The following is a 27,056-nucleotide window of genomic DNA, read 5'->3' as shown; positions in this document are numbered from 1 at the left end:
GAGTGAGTGAATGAACTGATTTATTCTTGGCTAAGGATAAGTTTACGGCCATAAAAATTCCCATAGCACATTCCTTAAATTCCGGACATTTTCCATACTCAAGTCATTATATGGTAACTTTATGCAGAGTTTTACGTCTCTATCTCATTAGGAAGTACCTAATTAATTTAATGAGTGAGAGTGAATCAGTGAGACTGAAAACTGCAAATTTTAGGGCTCCAGTAGTCAACTGTGGTTGAAGCTAGGAATATGAGATTTAGAATATGAGCACGTCTCTCGGACATCTCCTTAGATTCTAAATCTCAAGTTTCTATCCTTAACATAATCGGTTTTAGAGAGTCTCGAAAGCGGCGATTTTACCCAAAACACTTGTTCACGCATAACATGCTTACGACAGTGCAGGCCAATTTTGATTTCCTACGAATTTTCTTCGCTGAACTTGGTTGACATGCACCGCTGTGCACGTTGATACAATTTCTATGAAATTTGATGTGGGTTTTCATAAAGTGGCTTGCTTGAAATTAATATTAGTGAAGATGAAATAGTTGAAAGGAGATAAATATATCTTCAACTTGGATGTTTTGTTCTAGGTCTCTTTCTCATCTTTGCGAGTAAAGTTCTTCAAAACTAAGGCAGATAATTTTACTTCATCAAATCTTAAACTATTTTTCACTATAAATTTCATACAGGTTTTCCTATTTTCATGATACATATTTAGATTATATTTTATTTGAAGCTTAATAAGTATCCCTATTACTTGACTTTAAACCAGTTTGGGCAAGAGGATAAATCACTCCGTCTAAAGGAAACATAATTAGCGTTATCGTCGTAAAATTACCCTGTTTTCACTAGGAATGGGTATACATTTCTTGAGTTTTCCCAGTGGAAACCAGGGTTGAATTCAGGGGGTAGCCCGGGGGGGAATGTCCCCCCCGAAGAAAATTCATTCCCCCCCGGAGAAACTCAAAGAATTTCAGTCACAAAATGTAGAAGTTACTTCACATAATTATTTGCTTTCTTTCCGTGCAGGTGCGGACGAAATCCAATCTCTCAATATACACATAAATGACGCAGACCCATTCTATATAAATATTAAACATGTAACATCTAAGATAGAATACCAAATAGCCAATAAAATTTGTATTTCTTAACGCTATGACCGAGTTTGGCAGAACATGAAATTGTCAACTGTTGAAGAAAGGTTTGTATCTTAGTAGGTACTATACTCTCGCCCTATATTGTATATTTGTAGGTAGCACTAGCACAGGTTGATATAGGAAAGGAAAGATAGGAAGATCTTTCGATCATTCCATATGATCTCTGATGTCAACAGATTTCAGTTCTTGAAAATGTACAGTTCTTGCATTATTTGAAATAGGGCACCTAAATCCCATTTCTCGCATCGGAAGTAACAGATGTAAATGTGTTTTACGATTGTTAAATTAAACACACCTTTCTTTAATTAAAAATAATTAAGTTAAAGGGAGAGATTCAGAGGACGTCATTTAGAGGGATCAGGGAGGAACAGTTATCCCTCCTGGATTAGAGACTTATATAGAATTTATCAATATGATAGTAGTATATAAGTGAAAGATCGCTATTGAAGGTGTTGAAGATCCTGCTCAGAGCCGTGCCATGGTGGAGGGGTAAGCGGGGCGACGGCCCCGGGCGCCGAAGTAAGGGGTGCAAAATTCGGGAGGGAAAAAGAAAAGAAAAGAGGGAAAGAAAAACAGGAATAAAACACATGTGCACATATTATATAAAATAAAAGAAAAAAAGTAATGAAAAGTGCTCAAAATCAAGGAAAATCATGGTTTACTTTTTAAAATTTTCTCACCTTTGCGGCTGGTCTGTCGACCTCACTCATATATACGGGGGTGCCGTCGTATACTCTCGCGCCAAGCGCTGATTTTCCACGACACGGCACTAATCCTACTGAAGATTTCGTAAACTAAACTATTGATGTGTATGCAGTGAAGAAACCAAGGCTAATATGCTTGATTTAAAATCAGAAGTGTGAGAAAGAATGATAACTTTTTGTTAAGATATTTCTGTGTGTGTTTGTTTTAGGACAAAAAAATATTTGAGTTAATTTAAATCTTTTTAAAAACTTCTACATTAGTAACAAACAGTAACTACTGAATATAGGAAATAAAAACAAAAATAGCTACTGTAAATAGCAGTTAAAGTTTAGTCTAAAATATTTTTGCCAGTCTTTATTTAATGCTTTAGATGAAATCAAACGATTATTTTTTTTTTTTAATTGTAATTTCACATTGAATATTTATCAGCAATTAGTCTCAATATTAGGTAAGATGTGTATGTGAATGGAATTGTTAAATATGCTGCTGCTTTCTTGCAAAAATACAGAAAAACAACCGTCCCCCCCGAGGAGTTGACATTGCCCCCCCGGGTGAAAATGTCTGAATTCAACACTGGTGGAAACTATCATATAACGCTTACAAATACCTCATGAAACCTTAATGTGTCTGTCTGCATTATATTGCAAAACAAGTAATAACTATTGCGATCATGGCATTCATATCTATGGCTCTTTTTGCATGATTCTACAGTGGACTCCCTATGATTTTATATACTGGGTGAAACTAGTGTCACCAAGAGACGTTGCTGCAAACTACTATTGAAATCCTCTTGTCTTATGGGGTGTGATTGATATTATTCTTTTCGTATAGTAGTGTAGCAACTGTAGCAATCTCCCACTTTACACTGTGGTGTAAATCACTTGCTGTATTACTGAGCCAATCCGATCTCATTATAAGTAAATACATTAATGGCGCCAATACACGGAAAAGAGGGGGCTCCAAGTAGACCCTATTCCTAAATATTGCAGTGCTAGGCTTTATGCACAATCGGTGCTTATTTTACAGCTTTTCGAAAATACTATACACATACATTTTGAATACATTTTTCCACAATATTGATCTGGGATCTTAACGGTTTAATTTTTACAAATTGGTGATTGGCTCCTTATTGGTTCGAGGGTCTCTTCTTAATGGTACCAATGAGAGCCCAGATCCCAGTGTTTATACCTGAAAACACAAATTAGCTACAATTTTTCGTTCTATTTTCCAAATGCAGATTATCAAAATGTTCACATACTTACCATGTTCACCTCCGATATTGAGTCGAAACTTGCTATTGTCAAATCCATACCAATATCTAGTGCTGGACCTGAAACACAAACATAAAAAGTTCAAATACATTGTCAAAATAAATAAACTGATATTCGGTTAAATAAAACTCCGAACAAAGCACTATAGTTGATGACAAGAGGCGTTCCAGTTAAGGGCGAAATCAACAGAAGACTACCACGTACAATTTGGGCACTATGAGTATAAATGCCTAATTGATGTGTTGCAGCCAGTTTTGATGTATATATGCATAGTTTATAGTTTGTCTTTCTTCAAACGAAAATATAATTTAAAAATAAATTTTAGATTACTTCGATTGTTCAGCGTACACTAGTAAGAGGAATTTTAAGGAAACAAGTCTGTTGAGTTCGACCTTACTACTCGCAATGCATCATATAAAATGTAATACAGTTTCGGCAATATAATATAGCTTTCATCATGTACTAAGCGCATTATGATTGAAATGTACCTTTGTCCACGGTTAATAGTCACAATATTAAGAGGAGAAATCATACTCCCCAGCCAACCAGAAGCCGCCATTTTATAAGGTTTTAAACTGTTGGGAAAAATCACCCGAGAACAGTGCACAAGTACTCTTGTATGGACACTTAACTCGATATAAATACAAAAAGCCAAATACAATTGCATGTCTAAAAATGCAATTGGTTAAACAGTTTATTAAAGGAATTTCATTTCTCCAAAACTGGGAGGGATTCAGAAGGTAACGTTTCCTCTGAGCCAGGGATTTTTAGATACCAGGAGATACTACTGTATGAGGACAATTGGGTGGAGAATTGACCTTCAAGGCAGCGGATAAATGGAAATATAATTAACGTACTTATATGAAAGTATCTAAGATACGTTTAAAGTTTAGTGTGGCTGGTCCCAAATTCTTCATAAACAAATAGTAAGTGATGATATCCGACGAAAGAAAAAACCTGAATAACTTTTCGGAACTTGAAATGCCAAGACACTGTAAAGTTGCTGCTGTACTTATATAGAATCCTTGGAGAGAAAAAGCAAATTTGGAAATAATTTCTGGTCAATTTTATCCATGCAAAACATTTTTGTAAGGTTAAATTATAAAATAAAATGAATGTATGCGAAGACTGCTGAAAAAGTTTCTCCGAACTACTATAATAGCGGCACTAGTGTTTATCGCTGTTAGAAAATTCTGAAGGAAAGACATTTTTACGTTTAAAATATCTTTGATTGTTTATTTATCCCTATTCGCTTATGCTTCACAGCATTTTCGAGAAGCAATTTCGAGTGAGAAATGGAAATATCCCGTGAACATTTTCAAATAATGACTTTTTAAATGATTTCAAATGTAGTTTAATACTAAGACAATGCATCAGGAGACTTTAGGCTTTTGGAGATATAGTATCACCCAATAAGACTGTGTTCAATTGATGCTTTGAATTACAGCGTAGTCGCACTTTTCTCAGTGAAAGATTTCTTGAAGACCACTCATTGACGTCTGTTGTTACCAATAATATTGATATGTGCATGAAATGATTAAGATCAGTATGTGATATGTGTACCATGAGTTGGAGGCATCCTTGAACATTGACACTAAAGGAAGACATATAATTTTGTGTGGTTGTCTGAACGTATCGAAACTTTTAAGCTGTTGGATCTCACATAACTTGACCGAAGTTCAAAAAGAGGCTTATGTCTATTGGTGTGAAGAAATGTTCAAAAACAATTCACCGTTGTAAGTCAAATTTGGTGAACTATATCTTCAAAGAAAACGAAATTTGTATCTATTTATACGGATCTGAAATTAAACAGCAATCCACTGTTCGAGTATTTTAAGTGAGATGAAAACGTTCGAGGAGTTTCACAAGTTGTTCGTTCGGGGAGTACTATGAAACAAATTGTTTCATGTTTCTTCGGTTATACCGGACATTTATGACATATCATAGCTTTAGAAAATCGAAGGACTGTAAATGCTGAACGAAACACAACAATTTATTTGCCAAAGGTCATCAATGAATTCATAAAGCAAACCCAAATCGGCATATCATTCTTCAAGCTACAATGCCAGTTCCCACTCAGCACACCAAATTCTTGAATTTTTGTCCAGTAAAAATGTCGAATTAATTACTCATTTTCTGTAGTTACATATTTTATCACCTAATAACTTCTTTTTGTTCCATACATGAAAAATAACACACATGGACAGCGATTTGTGTCGCCTGAAGCAACTATCAGTTTGTCAGGTAGTAGCATCAGAATGTATAAAATGTTTTCGAAATTGCTTTGAGCGTAAGTAAAAGTCTATCTATCATAACGATGAATACTTTGAAAAACAATAAGGCCATTTCCAGAATTTTACATGTCTTTCTTCATATTGATTGTAGAACTTTTCCAGTATATTTATATTAAAGTAAGCAATTGTATTGAAAATGAGAATAACACAAATTTTTGTAATCTTAAGAAGGAGTGTAACTCCAGCTTAACACATCAATATAATCCAACCTTCATGCTAAGAAGCCCAATTTATAACCGTCTGAGGATGGGAAAGAAACAAAGAAACAGTTACACTTCTAACACAGTAGAAATCGTTTAACAATAAACTTCCGGAGTTTTAATTTTAAATCAATCTATACAAAATCAATATTTATCCCTTCAAACTATACTATGCGTAACTATCCGAAATCTTATAGAATAGCCATGTCCATCTGTCTGTCTGCTGACAGATATCAGACCACAAAGGGTCAGAGATCGACAAATGGTTTTCTGTACTCGATATAGCATCGCAACAATTCATTCTGTTACAACTTCTATCTCTCTACTAAAATCGAAGTGCGATAAATCCAGTTTCCATATTGATCTTCGTTGAGCGAAAGCAAAAAATGGATTATTGATATGGGATCAACGTATCGAGGACCCATTTCAATCCACATGTCTTCTTACTTTAACGAAGTGGGATAAACCTGCTAAAACTTCCGGTTTCCATATCCGGATTTTTGATATGGATACAACGTATCGAGGATACATTTCTACTCAATTTATCTCAATATTAAAAATGAAGTGACATGAATGCACTGAAGCTTTCAGTTTCCATATTGATCTCTACAGAGCAAAAGCGGTATGAGACAGAGAGAAATTGATTTTTGATATGGATACAACGTATCGAGGATACATTTCTACTCAACTTACAATTCTGTTTAAACCAGATGTAGTGACAATCTACGGTTTCCTGTTTCAGCACTAATGAAAATAGTTTAAAAAAAAGAAAGAAAGAAAAAAAGAAAAACAAAAGAGAGAGTGAGAGAGAAAGAAAAAAATGGTATTATAGTAGATAGTGAGGACCAGTTTTTATAAATTCAGCACTGCATCAATAGGTTTAGATTTCACCCTTCCGTTACAACCGGAAGTTATTATTACCGGTTTAAATATTGATACCAGGAAATAGTTTTTGGATGGATTGAGTGTCGCAAGCAGTGGCGTATTTAAGGGGAGGCTTCCGGGCTTAAGCCTCCCCGAAATTTTATTTACTATATTAAAGTAAATGAAATATCTAGAAGAATTTTCACATTTCCAGGGATAAAGCTAGCAAAGCCCTCCCCCCGAAACAAAATCGTAAATACGCCACTGGTTGCAAGAATAAGTTTTATCTCAGTTTATGTTCTCCTACTGAAACCAAATGTGGTAGAAAGTACTACAACGTTTGACTTTAATATAAGTCGTATATTATAATAACTGTTGGAGAAACTTACAACTGCTTTTGATAGAATTCGTGTTAAGAACAGATTCTCTGACAGGTCCTGAACCCTGACTCCCATTTTATCACATCCTCTTGCCAGCGACCACCTTATTCTGGTTTGTAAGAAGTTTGTGTGGGATTTTTAATATACCTATTGCGGAGAGCTCACGATATACATCTATTTCTATAACAGTAGAATCCATTTCTTGTATATAGTGGATACAGTAACTTCCCTAAAAGTAAATGAATTAAAAGCAAATTTGATCAGTTGATTCATGTTACAAGTATTAAATCCGACCCGTTACACTGTTTCAAAATGGAGGCCGTTTGAAAATTTTATAAGTTCATAACTCCCTTAATTTTGTGTCTTATGGTAAAAAAAAATAACATGATTTCTAATTTTGGTTAAAACAACTTGGACATTTGTTAAAAAAAAAGTTATTGAATATTTTAAATGACTTGATAATGTGCATCACGAAGATTAAAACGGACATTGCCGCACTAGTGAAATCACACCATGCTCAGGTATCTCATTAGCATTCAATTTTAATTGTATTTCAATATGTAGGTTTTGTGACATTTGTATTTTTCTAGTATTTCAATATGAAGCTCTCAATAGTTTAATATCGTACTTCTTTCTTTTAAATTGATTTTTAAACAACTCTGCACCTGGTGAAAATGACATATTTTTTTTGTTTGTTTTCAACAGTATGTATAAAAATTAAAATAGAATCTCAAAGTTTCATAATCCATAACCACAGTTAATACTAAATCCCAACGAAGTTCTCTGTAACTTTCAAGTTTAAAAATTAAATTTAAAAAAAATACAACCATATTGTACCAACAGAAACACCTTTCCAAAATTTATTAATATATTTTTGGATATTTCTTTGCACTATTTAAATATGGGTGCAAATAATTTACAAGACGTCGAACAAATATTTAAATGTTATCTAGTGTAATGTAAATTAAGTGTATTTAATTTAAGTGTAATAGTAAATTTCTTTCTTCAATACAATCAAATGATTTCTGCCATCTAGAAAGGGATTAAGTGTGAAAGTGTTCGTATTCTTCGTAGAATGTTTTTTCTTTCGTTCTTGCAGTGTAGAAGACATAATAATAATAATAATAATAATAATAATAATAATAATAATAATAATAATAATAATAATAATAATAATAATAATAATAATAATAATAATAATAATAATAATAATAATAAAGTTTTCTCTACTGTTTTCTAAAATCTAGGAGGCTTAGATGGGAGAACTAGCTCAGGGGAGTAATGCTCTCGGAAGTAGGAAAAAAAAGAGTTCTAATTGGTTGGCGTTATCCATTTCTTGCCACGTTGCATTTAAATAGCAGAAATCAAACGATTGCTGTAGTCGATCTTCGTGTCCGAGTGGACTAGCGCTATATGCTAGTAACGAAAATCTCTTTCCGCGTGAGTTCAAATGCGGCCTGAGGAAAGTTTTTTTACATTGTTTTTACATTTTTATAACACTTTTTAAATTAAAATAATATGAAAATAATACTCAAAAAATGATTTACTTACTTTTGTGCAGATAAGTAGTAGCAGTAGTAGGAACGGGTTAGAAGTCCCGCAGGGCTCGTTTTGTTCCCCTTGTACTCCATTATATAAATTTTGTGACCAACTTAAAACAACTGGCTAGGATAGCTCGTAAAACAGCTGGCTAGAGTTGCGCGCGAAAAAAAGTATTTCTGGGAGCATTACTCTCCCGAGCGGGTTGTTAGATGGGCGGGTCATGTAGCCAGAATGGAAGAAAGTAGGAACGCTTTCAAAGTCTTAACTGGAAGACCAATCGGAAAACAACCATTAGGAAGACAGGCACAGAAGGAAGAACAATATTAAGATGGATCTCGTAGAAATAGGAATACAACATAGAAATTGGACCCAGTTGGCTAAGGATAGAAGTCAGTGGAGAGCTTTTGTGAACGCCGCATTGAACCTCCGGACTCCATAGACCATAGAGTTAGTTAGTTCTGTACTAATGAGAAAGTAATTGATCTAATTACTTGCTAGATATCATTTATTATGTATACGTAAGGTTGGTTCAAGTGAAATGTCTAGTGCGAGTCAAATTCGTCATTTCCAAAGGCTAAAATAAACAAGTAAAACCATAATACCTGAATAATCCAAATAGTCAGAATCTGTAACCATCGATTAGTTTCCGTTTCGAAAGAAATCTGGAGTTTGTAATTATTACAGGGATAAGAACTATTAGAACACAGTCTCCCTCACCACAGAATATAGTTGGACCACAGATAAGATTCTCTCAATTCCCAGAAGTAAGGATAATTTCCAGGGGCGTCATTTAAGGAGGGCAGGAAGGGATAATTGCCCCTAAGAGTTTGAGGAATACATTATATTTTAATCGATTGTCTACTAATATACTAGTACAAAACGTGAAAGTCTTTATGTCGGTGGTGCTCTTGCCCCTCTCAAGCGAAGTCTGAAATGATGTCCCTGGCTATGGCCTTTTCGAGCAAAATATCCTATATACGAAAGTGCCTCCCATGCGAATAAGTTGTCAACTGCATCTTCCACTGCCCAATCTCATCAGAGAAGTTCTTCCCTCCGAGGAAGTTATCGAAATGCCAGAAGAGAGGTAGTCGGTGGGAGAAATGTCAGGTGGATGAGGAAAAGTCTCCTATTGTAAATCACAAAGAGTCTACAACGTTCTTTTTGCAAAATCAGCAGGTGCACTGTCATGTAAGATGAGGATGCTATTCGTTTAGAACATTTCTGGACGATTACGTGAAAAGTTGCTTGAAATTTTGTTGGGTTCAGCACTGCAGAGATTCCCAGTGATGGTTTCGCATAGACAGAGAAAGACATGGAGGATCAATTTCACCATTCCAGCAATATCATCTTCTAGAAATTTTGGAAACTTCCTGGACTTTGATCAATATCAAACTACTGCCCTGAATATTTACGATTGTCATTGAAGATCATTCCTTGTCAAAAGTAACAATCCGATCCAAAAATAATTCCCGACATGGCAGGTAATACAGAACTATTATTTTTGATATTAAATCTATATTATAAAAATGAAAGTTACTCTTCAACCACCCGAACCGATCTCGATCAAATCTTCAACATAGATGAGGTTTGAGCCTGGGATGGTTTTTATAATTTCACTTTGCAACCTTTGACGGTGCAACCTAGAGAAGGGGGAGGAGGAAACATTTAAAAATTATCCAAAATGGCCGATATTAGTGTCGAATCCATCGTTTTCGGGGTCGCAGAGTTGAACAGTGACACTTCCAATGCCGTTTAAATACAAACTCAACCTCGCAGCTTGGGGGAGGAGGAAAGGAGATGTATATAAGGTATCGAAAATGATCAATATCTGAGATTAATTCAGTAATAGTAAAAAGTGACTAACTAACATAACATATTACTAATTTAACCAGCGAAGCAAGTAATTGACGCTAGTATACATACATATGCTACTCCCAAAAGTTGTTCTGCCTCTCCACTTTTCCTAAAGGAATTACAACTAGCGTAATCACTGCTACCTAGTGACCTAAAATGATAATTTTCTTAAATATTAATTAGGTTTAATTGAAATTCTCTATAATTAAATGCAAATGTATTATACCACATACATACATTGCTATTTAAATTGAACTTTGGAGCCGATTAAATATTGACTCATGTGATTACAACGCAACTTTGCTATCAATTTACGACAAACAATGTTGCCGATTAAATATTGCTCTTCCGAACCTTTGCAATCACAGTGTCTCGCAAAATTTTTCTCTTCGTTTACGACGTGTTTACGATTTCACTTTGCGCGGAGTTAACATACCTATGTCTGTCAAATCCCAAATGAAAACTTGTGGTTTTGTATGATTTTGATAGCACAAGCTTGATGTAGAAAGGTTTAGATATCTACAGGCTGTAGATATATGCTGATAATAAATTTCTGAAATAAGTGTGCATTTTATTTCATTTAATTGATAAAGAATTAGTAGTAAATAATACATTTATAGGAAGATAGAGTAAAGGCTTGCGAAATTACTGTGTACGGTTTCCGATATACTCCAGTGTCTGCTTTTAAATTGTTGTTATTATTCAGAAATTGTTCTATTCAGAAATTGTTCTATTCAGAATTTGTTTATTCAGAAATGTTGTTCTAAAATTCCGATTCAAGATTTTCAATATGATAAATTTAGCTTCAAAATCGCAAAATCTTAAGACTGACGTCATTACACAAATTCCGAAAAAAGAAATAATCATGTGTTGTTTGCCGGAAATTGATCGCAAAGATATTTTATTATCTGGTTACCGTGAGCCTTAACTTCTTTGAGAGCATATGCGTTCGTTATCACACTGATTCATAACACATGATTATTTCTTAACTTTAGCATTTTATTTAGCTTTCATCTTAGGACGAAGATACAATCAAGTTCCTAACATAAAAATTACGAATCGGTCTACTTTATTTAACCTTTTACTTAAAACAATAAACTTAAATGAATATTTTTTGCAAATTGTATTTCACATACCATCACTGGAACTATTTTTGTCATTTTTCTTCCCCCCTTTTTTTTCTTAAATCATTGCACTCATGAATTACGTAATCTTGAAGTTTTATACTACTTACACATTACCCCTGATTATTGCTGCTATCTAAATTGTAGTAGCATCTTTAAGCAACGAGGCATTTCTAAAGTGCGAATCGGGCAACTGATCGGAATCCGGCGGTTGGAAATGCCTTGCACATCAGAGGGTTACTCTTGATTTTTTTTTTTTTACATTTACAGACAAAAGATCACGACTTTCAAAATTTTGTGAAATTTACAGTCTCAGAATACAGTAAAAGCCCATTACAGTTCAAAAATCTGCAGTACATAAACACATCCATTACGAACAGCCCGTTAGCCAGCATAAAAGTGTAGGGGCGGCTGAAGTTAGGGGGCGCCCGATTTAACTATACCATAGTTCATCACAATATTATAGTTCATTTGCAAGCCTACCGTGAACATTTTAGGGGGGCAGCAAAAATTTAGGTGGGCCCGGCCCCCTAGACTCCCCTGGATATGGCCCTGATTAAGAATAAAAAATATTGTGATGAACCATTCCCTCCATCTAAATGTTTCCTCCAGTGTATTAACAAGTTCCATTGTCTTACAATTTATCTTGTAATATTCTTGTGTAGTTGGATAGAAGTGAAAAATTCCAGTAGTTTTTTTTTTATGATCATCTTTGCGCTGATGATACATTTCTGCAATACAGTAGTGTTGGACTGTGAAACTAAAATAATAAGTTTATTTTTTAATATTAAGTTCAGTCTGCCTATTGTAGATAGGTTATTTTCCATTATTCACTTCCTACCTTCACAATTTAACATTCAAAAATTATAGAGAAAAATCTGAACGCCGATTTTATCAGTATTTTTGTCAAATAAATTCTAGATTTGATGCAACTTCATGTCAAACGACAAGCAAGTACAGAGATTAATAATCACTATCTCGAAAAAAATGTTTAAAATGGATTTAGAAAACTTAATAAGGGAATAAACGCAAAAAGTTATTAAAAAGTAACTACTACTGCATTATTCTTGATTGTTCACGAGGTCTTGTTTCTGTTAAGCATCTGTCTGTTATATTGCGATGAATAAGCAAAGATGCCGTTGAAATAGAGATTAATTATAGTATATATTTGCTCCCCGGCCACTGTCTAGATCTGCCATTGCTCCCGGGCTTTCCATGCCCTAGGCCTCAAAGGCCAAGATCAACTCTGATTTTCAGAAATGTTGCACTCTGAGCATTTCTTTACTCTTTGTATATCTTTGCACAAATAATACTAAAGACGTGAATTAACTATTTATATTTCGTGTATAATTCAAACACAAATAATTAATTTAACGACACCAACAGTTTATCTGGTAAATTTAGTAAAGAAAGAATATTCAATCTTCTGTAGAAAATAATATTAATTACGTAAGTAGTGACGTTTACTGACCAAAAAATCAACAAACAGTTGCAACATATAAGCTATGATAAGTGCATAATTTTACTGAGTTGTAATCAAAATGAATGCTACAGAAGGTTGTTCGTTGTATATCCGACAATTTTCGATTCGGTGCTGCCATCTGGTATATCATGCTGGAACCATGGGTTTGCTGATGGGAGCAGGGTTTGTCTGACCTTGAAAGTACGCGAGTGTTGGTAGTGAGTGTCATCAAATGGCGCTGAAAATCAGCCGGTCTTGGGAGGGTTATGTAATGGCCCTTTTCCATACAAAATTATGGTACGTACACGTTGTGAAACAGTCTGGGAAGAATGGGTTAACACTCGGGATGACTACTGAGAAAACTATTGTGGTATGTTACATACAACAGGTTCCCCTTGCGAAACATTCACCCACGAAAACCGCCAGGAGAAGGGGTGCAAAGTGATAAAGTGATACCCCAAACTGCTAAGGGGGATGTGTCGATTGCCTTGCTAAGAAAATCCTCTGATTTAACGTGATATGGGCCACAAATTCCTGTGAAAAGTCCAGATGCCAGTCCAATGGAGTTTTGCGCATTTGGAGTGTTGAAACAACATCTTCAACATCGATACCCACACATAATAGATAGTCTACCTCTTAAGGTCTCTTAAGTTAATTACCCGTCAAAAACGGTCAGATGAAAAGTGAACAACCTTCTGTAAAGTTGTTCCTCCACTAACATTAAAGAGTTCATAAAATTCCTTATCCTTTCTAGATTTGGTATGAATTTTCAGTTAAAATGCAAAATATTTCAAATTACGACCGGAGAGCGTAAATAGAAATTGATGTATTAACGAATGATCCAATTTTGCTTTTGTTGTTACAGTGTCAAATTTAATATTTTTGTGTTTTGAGGCAAATGCATCGATAATTTATACATTTTTTTATTATATACATTATAATTTTCGTAGTTTACTTCAGAGCACTTTAAAAGTTAACTCTTTTGAGCGCATTCATTCCTATGTAGGATTCAAGAGAAGTGAAATATTATTTTATTTGTGAAAAGTATGGTCACGTAAGAAATATAAGTGTAGCAGTAATGAGCACCTTCTGGTCCCAGTAATGGACACTTGGCTTTGACGAGGGAAATCCCAATAATTATGAAAATTGAAGTTATCACAGTTTATTAAAAACAAATCATTATAACTTACATATAAGTAATAAAAAATCAGATTTAAAGTTCAATATAAGAATGTTATTCTGCCACATTGGACAATAATATCCGAATAATGAAACGAAGAATATTTTTAGAAAATCAAATTATTAGTATATGTCAGTTAAATCAATACCTACCTTGTCACAAAACCACGTCATTATTATTATCAGTTCTGTTAACTTTAAACCCACCATCACAACAATTAACGTTTTTATCTCATTGTCTTGCACCTATTTTGTACCATTCTGCACCTTCATTAAGACATTTTATGTCATCACCATTATTGACAAATTCAAAATTCAAACTGTTTTTCCAAGTCGATGATATTTGAGCCAACAACTCATTTTGAAAATTTAAAAATACAATCATCATCTCCGTATTTAGCACCTCCTTACAAGTCCTTTGGGAAGTTTTGTACTATTACCTAAAGTGAGAAAATGACCTCAAAATTCAGAACTTAAAATCTGAAATTTTCTACGGAACACAAATTAAAGTTTCAGCTTACCATGTGATAGAGTACATTTTGCACCCTCAGAAAACAGTTAATACTAATTTTGTTCCCTTAAAATGAGCGAGATTCGAACCTCAAAATTACCATTAACGTGGAACACCACCAAATCATTCTGAAGAATTAACGCCACAATCTCCTTCGAGTTATTCGCCGTCACAAATGACAATATTTTATTTTGTACCATCTACAGTTAACGGAAAATTCAAAATTCAAATGGTAAATTACCATTAACTTAGAATATCACAAAGTAATTTTGAAAAATTAATAATGCCGCTGTTTTCTTATACTTGGAATACAGGAAACTTACATCAATTCGTGTTATATCATTTTACGTTACTAATTAGCAATTTTGTAGTTATTTGGTAAAAAAATCTTTTCTCAAATTTATGTTATCTGTTATGTTCATTAACAGCGCATTTAATTTGCATTTGACTTGTCCATGATTTCTATTACTCCTTGTGTTCTGTGACATACTTCTGTGTTCTGTGACACTCCTTGTGTTCTGTGAAGCATCATATTCTAAACCTGACTTATATTGTCTTTTACATACCTATATTGACCTACATTCACCTTTAAATTATGTTCATATTAATGATCGGAAATGAGGATGCTTCTACAGATATCTACTCATTGTTTTATTAAAATTACCCTATTTACGATATATTATTTTACTATAGAGTCATTGACTAATAGTGACTTCAATCTTTGCAGCATTACTCTTCCCTGATTTTTGCTCTCTAGCGTCAGCAGAAAGACAGAAACTTCCAGTTTTATTTCCGCCTAAACTTTTGAAATATTTCTCAACAACATTTCGAACTGGATCTGAAACTATACTTTGGTTTGAGTTTCATTTCGAATCAAATGGAACTTTTATTCTTGACAAAACAGAAGTAGAAAATATTTGTACAAGTTTCTGAATCATCCAAATAGAATTAATTAGTGATGTTTATTCGTACTATGGGGTACAAAATGAGGTATTAATATTTTCTGAGGGTGCAAAACTTGGAAAATATGCAAGCATTGTTAATTCCTCAAACTGAGTTGGTGACGTTAATGTTGACAGTAATTTGATATTTTGAATTCGAAAGTTTTCGTTATCTCTGAGAGTAGAAAATGAAATATTGATATTTTCCGATAATGCAAGACTTACTCTATCACATGACAAGTTCCAACTTTAATTTGGCTTTTCTGGAAAATTTCGTATATTACATTCACAATTTTTATGTATTATTTTCTCACCTTGGGTGAGAGTACAAAAGATTTTCAAGAAGATGAGATAACAGGTCAAACTTCGGAGATGATGACGTAATGTTAAATTTTTAAATTGAGTTATTGGCTGAAACACAATTAAGTTGGAGTGCCAATTTAATTTTCAATTTCTCCATGATGGTGAGCTTACAAAATTTTAAAATCAAGATGCAAAATGGGTGCAAAACGGTGAGATGAATAACATTAGTGGCGTTCCAAGCTAATAGAGTTCTATGACTTGTATGTAATTAAATACAGTTGCTCTATCAGTATAACGAATATTCATAAACAACTGATACGCGATCGAAAAAATGAATGTCAAAATTAGAGCCAATTTCTGATGTATTTACCAGTTTATGGGCGAAATAAATAAATAAAATAAAATAAATTGAATTACATCTGGAACTGTGCAAATTTCTACTGCAATCCCAAACTCGAAGGATAAGATATGTAACTCGACTGATGGAAATAAATTTCTCTTAACATATGTCTAAAAGATAACTCAATAATGTTTAAACTAAAAGAAACTTGTTAGACAGTGGCTTTCGCATGACCTGTATTAATTTTATTCATTTTAACGTTTAATATATACAAGGGGAAAGACAAACTAATATTAAAAGCAGGGGAAAATCAGCATTGATTTACAGCCATTGTTGCATATCACATTGAGAATTGTGATCTGCTTTTTTCTTTTAGTTCTAGTAAGGGTATTGATAAACCATTACCCGTTATCAAGTTATTCATGAGTGCCGTGATATTGTATTGGTGTGTCATTATATATAACTTTACGGACTTTGACGGAAAATAGATTGTTAGTGATCGCTTACTTAGCGGGTGTGTGACAATACCAACATGTGCAGTGAGGGTATCAAAGACACAGACGTGTTCAAATTATTAGACTCAACATTCAGTTTCTGAATATTTTACTGTTCTTACAATATTGCATGAGAAAATACGTTTGAACTTAGTCCAAATTACTACTTTGTAACTCTGTCGTAATTTCTAGTGGGTGTGGCATATGCTTGTCAATATCAATAAGACAAATGGGTACGTACCATTCAAATGTAATTACTATAAAGTGTATATATCCAAATTGGAAACAAAAAATGAAATGGAATACTTACAAGAAAATTATCTCGCACAAAGATTAATATTTCTTATGAAATCCCTTATTCTTTATTAAGTTTTTTATCCTTCGTGGCATCCTATGTACGAGTTTAGCACATTTTGCCTTCAATTCAGCATTGTGATTCCACAAATTGTTGATCTCCTTGATCAATTGAAGTATGGTTCTAATGTGCTTCTTCTCTAGCTTTTCTTTCGTGGAGTTCCAGAAGTTTTCAATCAGAACTAGTGCCTGGCCACGGAACAACACTAAATCGTTGTCCTCGAAGAATTTTGTTTCAGTTTTGGCCCGGTGGCATAGAGCTCCATCATGCATAAAGATGAATTCTACATCATAAAACGAGAGTGCAGTCTGGGAAAGTAGTTCTTCTTGAAGAACTTGTAGGTATTGGTCGTGCTTCATTGTCCTCTCTACTATATATAGTCTTCCAGGCCCGAAGACAGAGATCACACCCCAGACCATGACGGTTTATTAAAGACATTCCAACTTGAATTCCTCCCAGGTCAACGTCGCATATATTGAGAACATTCATCAGACACAAAGATACATGAGTCATTACTGAAACATACTATTCTCCAATCGTAAGCAGCCCAATATTCTAGGTCTCATGCCATTTCGAGGCACTTCTTTGCCATGATTGGAGTAGATTCTAATTTTTGTTTTCTTTCTTGACCGTGTGTTTTTATTTACTCGGCACAAAGAATCCTTCGAAGATTTTCAGGCCAAATGTCTGCGCCATACTCAGCCATTTTTATGCTTAAGTCTATTAGAAGTTGCACTTCTGTTTCCCAAAGCCAATCCTTTTAGTTTTCTGATACCTCTTAGCGATAGCTTTGGTTTTCGCCCACACTTCCCAGCCCTAGTTTGGCTCTTGTTCATTTCAACAGAGATTCTACTCAGAGATTTTTGTTCTATCCAACTCTACTAGCAATGTATTGCCGTGTATATCTTATTTCCACCAGAAATATTTTGTTAACTTCCATTTTACGCGGAGAAAGATCTTTTGCTTTTCCCATTATGCTGCAATTACAGGACTACACAGAATAAAGAGATTGATTCACGAAACACGTCACGATCATTTTAAACTGGTCCATTCGAACTGTTGAACGCTTTAAATGTCGTTAACTTCTTACGACACCAACTACAACACTTCAGACTGTAACTTGTTGATAGGAAACACAATAGCTATCTGCAACTGAAACACCACTTTCAAAATCCCCCCCCCCTTCACTAATACCATCTGCTGTTCTACGGCGATATCAACACTTCAACTGTACAGTAAACAAATGAAGGATTCTATATTGGTGTTTTAATCATTAAATTAAATGTTCTAAAACTCTGATATTAGGACTCCTATATCAATTTTGCATTTTTCGAGAATGAGTCTAATAATTAGAACACGTCTGTACACGTACTATAAAAAAGAGAATGAAGAATGCTCCATAAATTTCACAGTATTCAGTCTTGGGCACAGACCTCAATCTACTTCCCCCGTCCCCAAGCAATTATTCTACAAAGAACGTGCAATGGTATTGGATATGTTACTAGTTCCCGACTCCTAGCACTTTCAAGAGGCTATCTACCAGAGTTGTAGAAGAAAACGATCAAATTTTGGCTAATAACATTAATAAGTGGAAACGATGTAGATAGAAACAGTAAAACCCAGGAAAATCTGATAAAATTATAGAGCCCAGCTAAGCGGAAAAACGAAGGCCATTGCTAATTATGAGATGGTTCACTAGGAAAAAAGATGAGATTTTAGAATCCTGTTGCGAGTTAGACACATGAGTCAGTAGTCATGAGGCTATTGATGGGACATGAAACTCTTGCGAACGTTACAACTTGCCCTGTCTGATTGTCACTAAATGGCTACAGTTGAACCTGGACGAAATAAGGTCTTAGATACTGTAGCGTAGCGAAGCATTAATCACAGTAGTCAAAGTTGGTGGCGCGGCACTGTAATCTAGCTTTCTTGGTGGCAAGAAAGTGTGGTGGGGAGCGGCAAATAATCTGAGTGTCGATCAGGTCGGTAACCAGCCCAAAAATGTAGGGGAGCCGGCTGAAGTTAAAGGGGCCCGATCCAACCATATTATAGTTCATTTTCAAGCCTACCGTGAAAATTTTAGGTGAAAAGCAAAAATGTAGGAATGGCCCGGTCCCCCTAGACCCTCCTGGATACGGGCCTGGTGTCAATCATTCATAATGGTATGTGCACTTGATTGAAGCTCCAGTCGTGGATGGGAGTTCAGGCCAATAGTAAATCCTGTTCTTCCTACATAAAAACGCCAAATATAAGAACTCAATTAAAATTGCTCTAACATTGTGACTACTTCTAGTGTTTGCTGTAATATAATACAACAGAAACAGTTATAGCCAGGGATGTACTTAAAGGATGGCTGGACTAGCAAATGTTCAAAGGGACCAACAAAATGAAGAAGCCTTTCTGTGCACAGGTTCACTCTTTATTATAGTTTCTAGAAATATTTTTCTGACATTAGAGGAAATTAAACATACAGAGTCCGCAAGAAAAATGTATACATCCTTTGTCAGGATGTATACATTTTTATGAAATTTAATTATGTTGTAGTATGTTTCTTGCCCAACAGATGTCGACATTGTCAATTGTTTTGAGTTAAAAATATGTTGTAGTACGGTTTTCCGCTCAACAGATGTCGGTACTGTCAGAACGCTCAAGAGATTGATTGCCTTATTAACATGGGTGTGCGGATTTTTTGCATCCTAGTAAACACAGTTATGTCGATTGACTGTTTCATTTAGTTTAAACTGGACTTCTTCATACCACACTACCTTCATCACAAACTGTTCATCGTTAGATACCATTATGATTCCATTCACAAAATTGCATTCGACGATCGGGTCGAGATCGTTCATTATTAATGGCATGCAGTAATCGCGGAATGTAACATTTCCACTTAGCATTTTTCAAAATTCATCATACACTTGTAGTACTAACCCCCCACCTCCCGTGCACATTGCATAGCAGACTTCTGTGGTGACGTTTCAAGCTTTTCCAATACAAAAGCCGATGAAACAGGACTTGTTGCTGTAGACGTTCTTCCTCATCTTCCTTTGTGAATATTGCAAATTGTTTCATGAGCCTCAAACTTGTCAACAATCCATGCGTTTGATTGTTAGGCTGTTTGGTGGCTCAGTACCAAACTACCCTCTTCACTGAAGCTGCACTTCGATGGCATTCCCACACCTGATAAAACATTTTAAAACGTACTTGCGCTGCTCGAACGTCAAGAGTGCTCCTGCCATGTTCTTATCTCGCTAACCGTACTGACAGTACCGACATCTGTTGAGCAAAATCCGCAGTACAACATAATGTTAACTGAAGACAATTGACAATGCTGACATCTGTTGGGCGGAAAGCCATACTATAACATAATTAAATTTCAGAACAATTGTCAGTGTCAGTATCCTGATACAGGATGGCGAAGAGTGTATACATTTTTCTGGTGGACTGTATTGTTCTCATTCACTCAAAAAAATCATTTCACCCAGTTCTCCGAAAGTCTTTAAATCTTTTATGTTTCTGACCATTCCTTTTACAACTCATAATGTAGAATGCTCATTTGCCAAGCTTGAAATAAGAAACTACCTGAGAAGCACCATGGGTCAAGAAAAAGTAAAAGGGTTAACACCTCTTTCCATCGAATAGTCCTTGTTTCAGTTAGGTTTCAGAACTAATAAAAAACTTTGCCCAACTAGAAGGGAATTATGATATGAAAAATGTTATATAATGTTACATTTATAGAAGATTAAAAAGAAAATATATCATATAAACTGTGTTTAGAATTGAGTATTTCCAATAAGCGCGGTTCACAAATAATTTAGTTATCGTAAATTTTGTAAAGATGTCACTTGTCAATTAAAGAAATCAGAAGAGAGGAACCACCATAAAAATTTGTCAGGGGCTTGCAAATGAACTAGTTCAACTCCTGGTTACACCACTTACTATACAGGTGAAAACAACAACATAATTCTATGTAAAGTTCCGTCGTGAGTATACTTTTGTACCGTATAGTTAGCATACCTTCAGCGCATACCTGAGTTCCCACATACTAAGGACATTCATAACTGTTAACGTATGTGGGTTGAGATGTAACATAATAAAAGTTTTTACTTCACAACTGGAAAAGCATTCTTTTAAGTGTAAAGTTTGCTAGAGTCAGCGGTTCTTAGCATCTTTTATATTTTCTTATAAACTGAAATAAATATTTGAATAAATGCAATTCGTTTTGTTAATAAACTTATATTCCAATTTTTCACAAATACAAGTTTCAACTCTTAAAGTTGCACATAAGTGGAAGGTTAGACCTGACTCAGAAGAATTCAGCTTCTCCTAGTCTCCGCCTGAAAATATGTATAATAGCAGAGAGTAGAGAGTTTTATTTTAGAGTTTTGAATCGCTGGAAAAGGGATCATGCTGGCATCGTTTCATGGACATCTTTTTTTCTAGGGTTACCTTGGATCTCTACATAAGCTTGAAAAATCGATCCGTATTGCATCTTATCCAGTTCGCTTCATTTTTGGCACGTTCCGATTTGAGGCGAAATTCATGTTAAAGTTAAAAGGGGATAAGATTATTTCTCTATTAAATAGTCTAGCAAAATATTCGTGTAAAACAGTGAAGCACAGTTATTTAACTATGCTCATACATTCATATATAGACACGTTAAAGACTCATTTCTTGAAGTTGTACTACATTCTTATATTTTTACTTTAACATTGTACTAGGATTGAAGACGTTACATCAGAGTATTCCTCCCTTTAAATGCATTCTGGCAAGCTGATGTGCCCACGGATTGTCTATTACATAAAACATGTGCTTAAAGAAATTCTGCAGTGCTGCGTTTTACACTCCATACATGTGTTTAAGTGAGCTTCCAGCATTTGACTCAATCGACATTTGCGTATATGTCTGTCTGCCTAACACCTTGTATGTCTGTTTTACGGTTTATGTATGATGTATATCAAACTTGGCATATACTTTCCTCCAACCTTGGAATATAAATCTGTTGTTCAGGGTTAAAAATTAATTAATATAAGGGAGTACAAGAGGTAAAACAACCCCTCCATATTACGAAAAAAATGAACTTGATTTTGACGCAATAAGGTGTATTTATTCTTCTGTGCTTCTCGATCGTCATCATCTGCTTGAAATTCATATCATACAGGATTAAGAAGTAAAGGCGGCTAAATTCACTTTGGGTTTGAAAGTTTTCTCTTATAAATAACACTGTACAACAAATTTGAGGTCATATTCTGTCCTTTAGTTGGAAATAGGTGATTTTAACTTAATTAGGGATCCTAAATCGATATGTCAAATTCGTTTTCTCCTAACACGTACTGTTTTTATTGTGCAGTTACATGGCATTTTGTTACACAGACATGAGATAGGCATTTTACGTATACAAACAAAAAGCTATGCGAATTTCTACGAAAATGTCACTTAGTTGATAACATGTGACTTTAAATAAGTTAGAGGTACTAAATCGATATATGAAGTAGCATTCATATTATACAGTCACATGGCATTTTGTTATACAGATATAGGAAACATTTTAGGTATACGAACAAATCATCATCATAATCATCATAATTGATTTTAGCAGTCAATTAAGCTTTCAAAGAGTATGTTCTATGTCCTCCCTTAAGCATTTATTCAATCTGGAAGTAGTTCAAATTAACGATTTCCGGTTCCAACATTTATCGCCGTAGAACAAAAGCAATAAAGTATACCGAATAATATCTTTTGTTGATATAGATTCAACGTTTGAGGAACAGGTTCTAACTTTGATCTTATTGCAACAATAGTTATAAATGTACTAGTTCAAGTTTGAGCATTGCATTTCCATATTTTGGAAGTCTACTGTCGTTTCACACAGTGAAATGCAACTCACTTGTTATCTTTTGATATCTTCTAGTGTAATTTGAGGAAAATGTTTACAATGTCGCTTTTCTTAATTGTGCATTTTAGAAAATGAATTAAGGTTTTTATCTGCTTTCTAAACGTACTAAAATGTTTTGAAGTTCCTTGTTTTTTTATTTCCTTAGGGAGTTTTCGATTATTAATAGAGGAAGTAACAAATTTAATATTCGCGAGAAGTTTCTATCGATATAACTGCATTAACGAATCTGTTGTTCACATTGAATTATTGGGCAATTTAAAAACTAGTTCTAGATCTGCGATATATATAAGTGAAAGGTATTTATGATCCATTTAAACTCTTAGTTTATACAATCTGCAGTCACCATGCTGCCTCTTTAGTTATGACGTCACACAGGATAAACTACGTAGTGAAAGTGAAACTGTATGGACTCCTTAAGAACACGTTTCACGGTAATTTTTAATAACGATAATAATAATAATAATAATAATAATAAAAACCATATACTAACGAGGAATCTCTGGTTACGGGGTGGGGCACAATCTTTTGTCTGCTACAGAGGGCACAGTTGCTCAGTAATACTGCTCCTTTCTGATATGACAGGTCCTGATTCGATTCCAGGTCATGCAATTTTGTGATTGACAGAATCGTATCTGTAGATTCTCTCGTTTCCTCTCACAGCTTCATACATAAGCATTATATTCATTACCAAAGTCACTTTCATTAACTATTAGTTTAACCTAATAGCCTAACCCGTGACTTTAAATTAAATATTTTATTTTATTTTTTATGTTTTGTAATTAGTTTTATGTTTATAACTTTTTAAATTGAGCAAAATTTGTTTCAAAGTTTAACTGAAATTATTTCGAAGTATTATTGTGAAGAATACTGTTCTGAGTACCCAATGCGTTCTATACTTCTACATTGTGAGTGTACGAACATATTGATTAGAGAGACATTTTATTCCGGTACGATTCTCAGCGATCATAAACAATAACTGCAAGTGCTACATTACACAAGCTCCCACCTCCTTGTAATTTAATTGAAAATTGTAATATTTTTCAATATTTAATCAACACAATGGGTGTACACAGCAAAAAATGATGGCCTTAAAACAACTCATTCTACCTACCACTATTAGCACGTTTCTTCAACACCAAGGCCAGCTACTTCCTAGTGTATCAGAAATATCTAGCAACTAACAGTAAGAATTTGTATTAGTTATTTTTAGCTATAAGCTTTAAACGGTATATTTGATATTTATACCAAGCAAAGACTGGAATTTTTAACAAAAATAGTTTTGTGATTATATGCATTTTTTATTTACATTAGTAGAAGTCCTGCAATATGTTGTTTCTATATGCACTACATTTCTAGCGCTAAAAAATAACAACTATTATAAAATCTCACTGTCAAGTACTAGATATTTCTACTGCTGTAGGGAGAGGAGAGTCTTAATGTTGAAATACGACTCTAAGAATATCTAATATTAACACACTAGTAAGACAAAGTCAGTTGTTTAAACTTGTTTAAACATATAATTTCTTGTATGAACACTTCCTTTGTTAGTGCCATTTCGATGAGGTGCCTTAAAGTTATACAACATATATATATATAAAGAGAGAGAGAGAGATAGTGGGTCATTTATCTTGATAGTGGGCCCTTATAACTTTTAAACTGTGAGATACAAAACGCTGAAATTTTGCATCATGAAAATACCACTAGGGAAGATTGTTTGACATACTACTCAATACCAGCAGATTCACAATGTTACCAACTCAACATAAAGTTTTTTTTCAAATGTCACTACGTCAGGTTATTACATATTTCCAATCTACACATAAAACGAAAACTTATAATTCCACATTTATTATACAGTGTTGCAAATTAAGAAACATTTACATCTTAACATTTGGAAATGTAGATAATGATATATTGTACGTTAAATAATTGAACATATTCAAACAATGCCCAATTCAAGATTAAAGGTAACTTGAATCTTTTAAGTGCTTTTTGAGCGAAAAAATGTGGGCAATGAACATTTACTTCTAAACATTTTGAAATGTACTAGTTGGTGACATTTTGTAAATTAACTAATTAAATATATTTAAACTGTGCTTAATATCTGAATGTACACTCATGTCGAAAATGATTGTCGCATATCTATAACTGTCTTCTTGTAAGAATATAATTTGGTAATGATTTTGCAGGGTACTTTTAATACTGATACTATGTGTATAATCGGGAAATGTATATTTGTGGTAAATTTCATACGAAAAGAATTATAAATACGAAAATTAGAATGAGTAAAACAAAATGTTGCTAAATGGACAAGAAAGTTTTATTTTCGTTTTATTGTTTTTATTTACTGCTCTTTTGACATGAAATTTCCCACATACATGTTTTTTGCCGATTATACACTTACTAACATTATAAGAAATACCGGGCGAAATCGTTATCAAATTATATTCCTACAACAACATATTTATAGACATACGACAATAATTTTGGACATGAGTGTACATTGCAGAAAATCAAGAACACTTAATATAAGCATTCTAATATTGTAACTTGAATTTTTGTAAGTCCTTTTAAAATAAATATATCCATTTCTGAGGAAACAAGTTTAAAAGAAAGTAAGAATTAAGGATAAAATAAATATGTATATCACATATTTCGTTATGAATTTACACTTTATTTTATATATTACAGATATTTTATTAGATATATATGTACATATTTTAGAGAATTACATTACATAAAACTTCGGGCTCTACACGACAGAAATAAAAGTACATTTTTCCTTCAGGTGAAATTTGGCTCGCGTTTCACTGATATTCTTACCTTCCTAAATACAATTTTATTGGGCCTTCTTCACAGTCGAAGGTTTCAAAATTCAACAGAATAGCCATTCTTTTTTTCTTATTCTTTGCCAGTAGTAAAATAATAAAATATCTGACAATAGTTTTATACTAGAAATACAGTATATTATACTTAAATTATCTTCATCAATTGATTTATCCGTCCTTTAACTATATCTAAAAGATATAGAATGGATGCTTCACGCTTCATAATAGATAACTAAATTATATTTAAAATATTTAAGCATCCTACTATTAATATCAATCCAGATACGAACTCAGAATAAACAACAGACTAATCGATAAAAAGTAATAAATCCTAGCCAATATTTAGACATGTTTCAGTTTCTGTTGAACTTTTTTTTTTTTTTTTTGACGCATTACATTTGCACTCACAACACTCACAACAAGACGTAGGAATTATCTGTGTTGGTAGGAAATTTATGTCAAAATATCTAAGACTAGTGACTCTAATTGTATATCGTTTCACCTCGTGGTTAAGTGGCTCACGCTTCTGATATCCACACACGCAATTCCGGATTTAGTTTTCAAACGGAGCACAAAGATCTAGGTATAAACTCAAGAAGAGGTTTGAATTTCACCTCCAAACAGGACAGTTTCGTTCTGTTGTTTGTTGAAGTAAGGCGTCAAATTTTTAATTTGGTTAATGTTCCTCTACTGGGAATCGAATTCGGGGTGGTATACACCAAAGATGTTCGCTAGCTATTAGACTAGAGAGGGCATAACCACAGTCTTGAAAAAGAAGTTAAGGTTCAATCAGCCAACTAAAGTCTATTATCTATATAAATCCAAATAGAGTATGTGAAATACTACAATTAACTGAAATCTCTATCATAATTTTTTGACTCTTCCTCCTCTTCCAACATTCTTAAACAACTTGTGGCCTTTCCTTCGACTCCCATTAGCAAAACACATATGATATTTCACATATTTAGTGCAACGTTATGATTTAATTATAGTTTGATGCTGATATAGTCAATTAATCGGCATCCTATTTGTTAACTTATCCTTAGTGAACGTCAGTGAGTGAATCCCGCCTAATTTTTGACGTAGCTCTTGACTTATTTTACGATCATTTCAGTTGCTTTTATTATTATGTCGGATTCAAAGGACTGAACCACACTTAATTGGAAGATAATTAACTGTCTTTTATTGATGGTCTATTTAGGGGAAAGAGTCTCATTTGGTTGATTTCGGCAAAATCCGAAAACTGAAACTATCATATGTCATTGATTTTTTTTATTTCCTAGACGCCGCTTGAATGATGTGAACCAAACTTAGCATAAAGGCTAATTGATAGCCTATTTAAAGAATCTGTTCATT

The 27,056-nt window shown here is 33.9% G+C and overlaps 1 protein-coding gene across 2 annotated transcripts in view; it reads right to left on the bottom strand.

Annotated features, from left to right (window-relative positions):
- Positions 1-27,056, bottom strand: part of LOC145680823 (gamma-aminobutyric acid receptor subunit beta-like) — a 446,609-nt gene that overhangs the window by 145,536 nt on the left and 274,017 nt on the right. Inside the window, exons 1-2 of one of the 2 annotated variants that reach the window (XM_081751912.1) lie at positions 10,505-10,623; positions 3,125-3,192 (exon numbers count right to left, since the gene is read on the bottom strand). In XM_081751912.1, coding sequence (XP_081608038.1) covers positions 3,125-3,172 — 48 coding nt within the window. In that variant the 5' untranslated portion in view covers positions 3,173-3,192; positions 10,505-10,623. Of the gene's footprint in view, positions 1-3,124; positions 3,193-10,504; positions 10,624-27,056 lie in introns of those variants that run through there. The other variant, XM_081751911.1, reaches the window with a different exon arrangement.

Source organism: Thermobia domestica, chromosome 3 (assembly GCF_964235325.1).
Source record: "Thermobia domestica chromosome 3, izTheDome1.hap1.1, whole genome shotgun sequence".
Lineage (NCBI taxonomy): Eukaryota > Metazoa > Arthropoda > Insecta > Zygentoma > Lepismatidae > Thermobia > Thermobia domestica.
Note: the sequence above shows the minus strand (reverse complement) of the source record. Positions and strands in the feature narration are given on the sequence as shown.